At 39.2% G+C, this 6,047-nt stretch overlaps 1 protein-coding gene across 1 annotated transcript; it reads right to left on the reverse strand.

The window, feature by feature from the left end:
- Window positions 1-448: 448 nt before the first annotated feature.
- LOC109828544 (DUF724 domain-containing protein 3-like) lies at window positions 449-4,967 on the reverse strand (the record flags this gene model as incomplete). The annotated part of the gene is made up of 5 exons (XM_020395515.1): window positions 4,435-4,967; window positions 2,981-3,397; window positions 902-1,179; window positions 661-781; window positions 449-511 (listed from the first exon to the last, which is right to left on the reverse strand). Coding segments are annotated over exons 1-5 (1,326 nt in total), but the record flags the coding sequence as incomplete, so codon positions are not given.
- Window positions 4,968-6,047: the final 1,080 nt, after the last annotated feature.

The raw sequence follows: 6,047 nt of genomic DNA on the forward strand, positions 1-6,047 counted from the left end.
TAGAGGAAAGCTTATCAGAAAGATGTAAACAAAACGATCCTTTAACCTGTCATATGGATGAGGCTCCAGAATCATACCATGTTATGCAGGAGTATAAGTCTATGTAAGATCCTACTGCAAGCAGGATGGCGTATGAATGAGTAGCGATATGAACTGTTCCTGAAGATCTCTAGCTGGCGTAACCTCTCATTAAATCGCCTCAAGAATCTGAAACAGTAGGACACAGTAGTAGCTGGCAGTTCTAGAAAAGTAAAGTATGAAAAGGTGAGCGAGTCGACCTCGGCATCGGTACTTGGCCCAATTAAGGACGACCAAACTTCTCGCCACTTCCAGAATATGATTGGTCCTCCCACAACATGACACTACTGATCGTTGAAACCCTATCAGAAATCATTCTCTGTCCCGACTAAAATGAGCCACGTCCTCCCAAAGCAATCACGGACCACACCACGGACCGCGGCTTGCCGTCTATAGAGAAATGGCCAGACTGATCCATGAATGTGAGAGCACGCTGCACAAGTATCAGAAGAACACAGTAGAGCCCTGATACTCTAGAGAATGTAGCAGTCCTAGTGACCGGGGATGGGTATCTCACCGAATATCTTGTCATTCACCGGGACTGCAAGTTAGTTGGCAATCAAAAGAAACTAGGACACTTGCCAGAGTCCGGCGATATCCACAGCAACCGTCGCTCTCATCAGCTACTGACAGGATGATGCATCGACCAGTTCGTTCTATCAGTCCCTTAACCTCACCAAAGAACTCCGGACTGCATCTACCCCTGGTTGGCTTAAACAGTCGCTCATTAAAATTCAAATACACGGAATCATTCTTTCATTTTCCGGACATATATCTTATGCTGTCCCACTATCTTCTTGCAGTGTCTAGAACAAACAGCTACAATATCTGTGGCTTCCGTGCTGTTGAGAGCCACGTCATAACACAATAATCAGACGAGAGCACAGAATCTGTTAAGTGGATCGTATGTGGGTGAGGAGAGCCAGAAGATTGAAGTTTGCTTGAGCGCAATGGAAGATGCCGGAAACCTGAGCCCAGAGTATATAGTTCTTTTACCATTCCAATTTTTATTGTATTCCCAAAGACACCTGCGGCACAGAAATCTGACCAGCAGACAGCAAGAGGAGAATGCGAAGAGGAGAGATCTTGTTTCCTACATGTCTGCCACAATCGTAGTAGCAGCATAGATACTCAAATAATCAGCAGTAGTGAGATCTGTTCTTTATAACATAGACTAGAGAGCAGATCAAAAAAAATAGACGTAGTAGAAATTGACCGGATCGGTCATGATGTGGCCGAAAAGCCTATCATAGGCCATGGAAAAGAAGGAAACAAAACAACAGCGAGCACTGTAGCGTAAGCGTTTTACTGTAGACGGCGCGGTTACTGTAGCGGCGCACGTTATGCTAGGCGGCCGCGTTACTATGTTAGCGGCGCGACCGGTACCGTAGCGCAGAATGCGGCGGCAAGGAGAAAGAGCCTGCTGCGCGGCTAGGCGTTTTTTTTTTGTTGAAATGAGGTGTTGTCAGCGGCTATGCTTATCCAAGCCTCTGATACCAGTTAGAAAGAGATATATTGAGAGAGCAAAAACCCTAACTTCATGATTTATTCAGATACTTAGAGAGTATATATATAGTCATACAATACAAATAGGGGTATGGTTAACGGGTCACAGCCCATTAACCCAATACCCAATAGACTTAATCTAACAACATCCATATTGAAGATTGGTGATAATTATCAGGGTTTTCTGAGATTGTTCATTCTAATTTTATTATTCCTCCAGAACCATCACATACCAAGAATCAAGTTTCTGCTTCATCATGCATGTGTGTGTTCACTGCTTTTTGAGATATCTCCTCATCATTACTAGTTCTTAGTTACTCACCTTCGTCGTTCCAAAATTTGAAGTTGAGTTTTCTCTAACGATAAGAGATTTGATGCAAAACAGCTTATTAAGTTCCATATAAAAATGGAGTCAGCAATAAATCAACCGAATCCAAGTTTCAGTTTGTTAAAGTAATCCAATTTGATTTTTAATTCTTACACGTTTATAAATTCTACTTTAGCTGGATTGGAGAATTCTTGTTGCAATTTTAGCATAGTTAGGATTATGTTTATTAGTGCTACATAAATCTAAGTCTTTAGGTCGAAATGCACATCATTGCATTATTTTTTTTATTTAATTGATTAATTAAATTTAGCAATTTATGAAGATTTTGCATGTAAAGTACTTAAATCAGGTGAGAAGTCAAAACCCAAATCTTCATCTTACTTATTAGGCTCTTTCCTTATTATTATCTTAACAAAGTTAAAAGTAGGATTACAAGATTTCATATCTGATGAGAAATTCTAAGCAAAGCTTGGTATTTGGTAATCAGTTTAAAATTAGCTAAAAGTCAAGAAACACTTACTTTTTGATAAATTTTCAAAGAGATCAGTAGCTTGTTTATAGATATTTTGGAAAGTCACCATGGAATATGTAGTTAAGTTTCAGGTAGGAAAGGGGATTGAAATGAGCCGTATAAATGTGATCTTAGTTCTGTATGCTATCTGCGAAGGCTAGGAAAAAAAGTAATTTGACAGGGGTCTATTTATCATATTTCAGATAGGGAAGTAACAAGGTCATAATAAGAATAAGGAAAACAGGTTGAAGGTATCCACACAAGGACACAAATGGCAGCCAGATACTAAATATTCGAGCTCTTATAAGAATTATGGTTGCTGCATCATTTCAGTATTATAATTATTACAGAAGCAGAATATGCCACTTAACCAACCAATATATATCATCCTGCGAAGATTTGAAGTTAATAGAAAATGTGATTAATATGAGATACTGCGCATAAGTTGTGTTTCCTTCATTTTCTAGCATAAGGAAATCTACTAAAAATTTCAGATTTAAATATTTTCTTCCTTCAATATTAAGCAAAAACGTCAAAACTGTCAAAGAAATTTATACCTGTGAAGCCCTCTGCCACCTTCCATCAATCCACTCGTGATGCAATCTCAAATCGCTGTGAGCAAATTCCATCTCTTCATTCCAAGGCTTAAAGTAAACCATGTATCTTTGACCCATAAGAACCTTGCAAATCACTCCTACCCACCAGCCATCATTATAGAAGGCGTCAATTTCCTCAAGAATATTGAACTTGTGATCCACTGGAGTTTCAGGAGGAATGGGCCTGACGTGCAGAGAATCCACTGTTTCTCTCAAGAGCTCAGCTTCATTATCTGTTCTCAAGTTTTGGTATTCCACAAGGAATTTCTCCCCATTAGACCCAACAATGGATGCAGTATACCAGGCTCCATCAAGACCTTCATCATCGCTTCTAACCTCCACCATAGCACCTTTTCTGATCTCCACTCCCAAAAATTTCTGAACACATAGAAAGGTAAACAACTGACAAATTAAGCACAGATCTTACAATGAAGTTCTTACACACAATGAAGGTATTCACTATTCAGTAGCAAACATTTCTAAATAACTTCACAATATCTTGGGAAGCATGTATGAAAATTGTGAGGGCAAATTTTATTTGCACGTAAGAAAAATGTGAACAAAATCACGCACTTTATACTAATCTTCCTTATGTTGTCTATCAAATCAGCAAAAGTCACTCATAAATCCGATATCTGCAATCCAAAATCGGAGAACTCCCACCCTATGCAAATCCAGTATCTAATACATAGGACTTTATTTATAACATCTGAAAGCAAAAAACAAAAATTGACTCAAGAGTTAGAAATCCGTACAGCATGAGATGTCATAGTAAAGACTGTTCTCTGTCTAACAACTAAGATATCTGAAAATAATTTTTTGTTATGTTGATTGTTATCTAAATGGAGCCAAGCTACCAAAATAAACTGCAATGTAGTCTACGTAGACAATCTCTAGCATTCTCTCTTCTAAACTATTAACTCAGAAGCCATGTGCATGTTTCGCATCCTCATACTAACTACGAAGAGATATGGAGAGAAAAATGCATGTTAGAACTAAGATGTAAGGTTTTTTGCATATTAGACTCCCAAATCTTTGTTGATTCTATATTAGACCCTCAAATCTTCATATTTCAAAGCCAAACCAAAATCTTCATATTTACTAGAAATGTTGGTCTTATTTAAAAGACCTTAATAGATTTTACGGGTGAAAAGTAAAAATATTGGGTGTTATTTAAAAATGACTTAATGGATTTGGGGTCTAATTTGAACGATGAAAAAGGCCTAGTTTGAAATTTCAAGATTTGGGGGTGCAATATAGAATTAACAAAGATTGGATGGTCTATTATGGCAAAAAGTTTTTTTTAAAGCCATTAATCCATCATAGAAATGGATTCTAAACCCTAAACCACAAGCAACTGAGGATAATCTTTGGAAAATTTTTGAAAAATGTACTTTGAAATTCCAAATAAGCACCTTCACTGTGACATTCGGAGAAATCCACTGCCCATCAATCCAATCCATGTGAACCCTAATCTGATCCAATCCAAACTCCAGCTCCTCCATGTCATCATCCTCACTATCAGGAAACCTAACCCCGTACCTCTTCCCGCCTTCTAGAACCTTCGAGATCTCCCCAACCCACCACCCATCGTTGTACAAAGCATCGACCTTTTCACCAATCTCAAAGCTCGACAAAGCAGGAGGACACGGGCGAGGACGGACGTGGACACAGGAGACAGTCTCTTGAAGATGCTTCTCGGGATCGGTGTCGTCCATTAGGGTTTCGTACTCGATCAAGTACAGCTCGGATTTGGGAATGGAAACGATGCGAGCTTCGTAGAGAGAACCCTTGAATCCTTCGTCTTGGCAGATCACTTCTACCTTTTCGCCGGCGGCGAAGGTCGCCGGAGATTTCGCCATTACGATTAGGGGTGTTTGGGGGATTTGGGGAATTTTTACCCCTTTTAGCGGGAAAATTGAGCTTGTGGAGACTGGGGGAATTTTTTGGACAGAAGACAACATAGAATTTTCATTTCACAATACTCCTTGGACTTTGGGGGGTATTGCAGATAATCCCCTAAACTTTGTTTATCTTAAATAACACTCCTGGGTGTTTTCACGAAACTCCCTAAACTTTGAACTTGTCTGAATCAGACCTCCTACATGTAATTTGCAAGTAAACTAAGAGAAATTTTAAATTTTGTTCTCTCAAAGAAATGTTAGTTATTTACAAATTACATGTGAGAGTCCAGTAAGAAAGGTTCGAAGATGAGGATTTTTTTGAAGCACCCTAAAGTTTCGAAAGGTTATATCAGATGAACAAAGTTCTTGGGTATATGTGAAATTAACCAAAATTCATATATACTCTTTTACTATAGAAGAAATTTTCTAAACAAACTCATCCATATTTTTTTCTAAAAATAGATCCCCTTGAGTTTTTTTTACAAAATCGATTCATTTTGTCTTCACTAGTAGAAAAATGAACAAACTAGACAGAACAAACTAGACGGAATTTTTTTTCGTCTAGTTTTAGGCAAACTAGACGGAAAAAATTTTGTCTAGTTTGTTCCGTCTAATTTGAATCAATCTAGACGGAAATTTCTGTCTAGATTGACAAACTAGACGATTTTTATTTTTTTTTAAATATGTACTCAACCTAGACGGAAATTCTGTTTAAGTTGCATCAACCTAGACGGAATTTCCGTCTAGGTTGCCTTAAAAAATTAACAAGTCTGCCCCTCTTTTTTCATTTCCCCGCTTATTCTTTTCATTTCCTCGCTATTTTTTCTCCCCTCTCCGTCTAAAAACACCCAAACAGTTCAAACCCTCTCTCTCTCACTCTCTCTCTCTCCAAATTAAAACCCCAAATCTCTCTCTCTCTCACATCTCCATGCCGCCCGACGGAGCCATCTCCCGCCGCGTCGAGATCCCCCTCATCCCCCCTTCACCTCCACCGCCGGCGCCACCCTCTCCACGCCGGCCTCGTCCACCTCTCCTCCGCCACCCGCTCCGCCCGCATCCCCATCCTCGTCTCCTCCGTCGCCTACCGCCTTAACTGCCGCTTAAAAATGATTGTATAAAATCTC

Source organism: Asparagus officinalis, unplaced genomic scaffold (assembly GCF_001876935.1).
Source record: "Asparagus officinalis unplaced genomic scaffold, Aspof.V1 AsparagusV1_Un2295, whole genome shotgun sequence".
NCBI lineage: Eukaryota > Viridiplantae > Streptophyta > Magnoliopsida > Asparagales > Asparagaceae > Asparagus > Asparagus officinalis.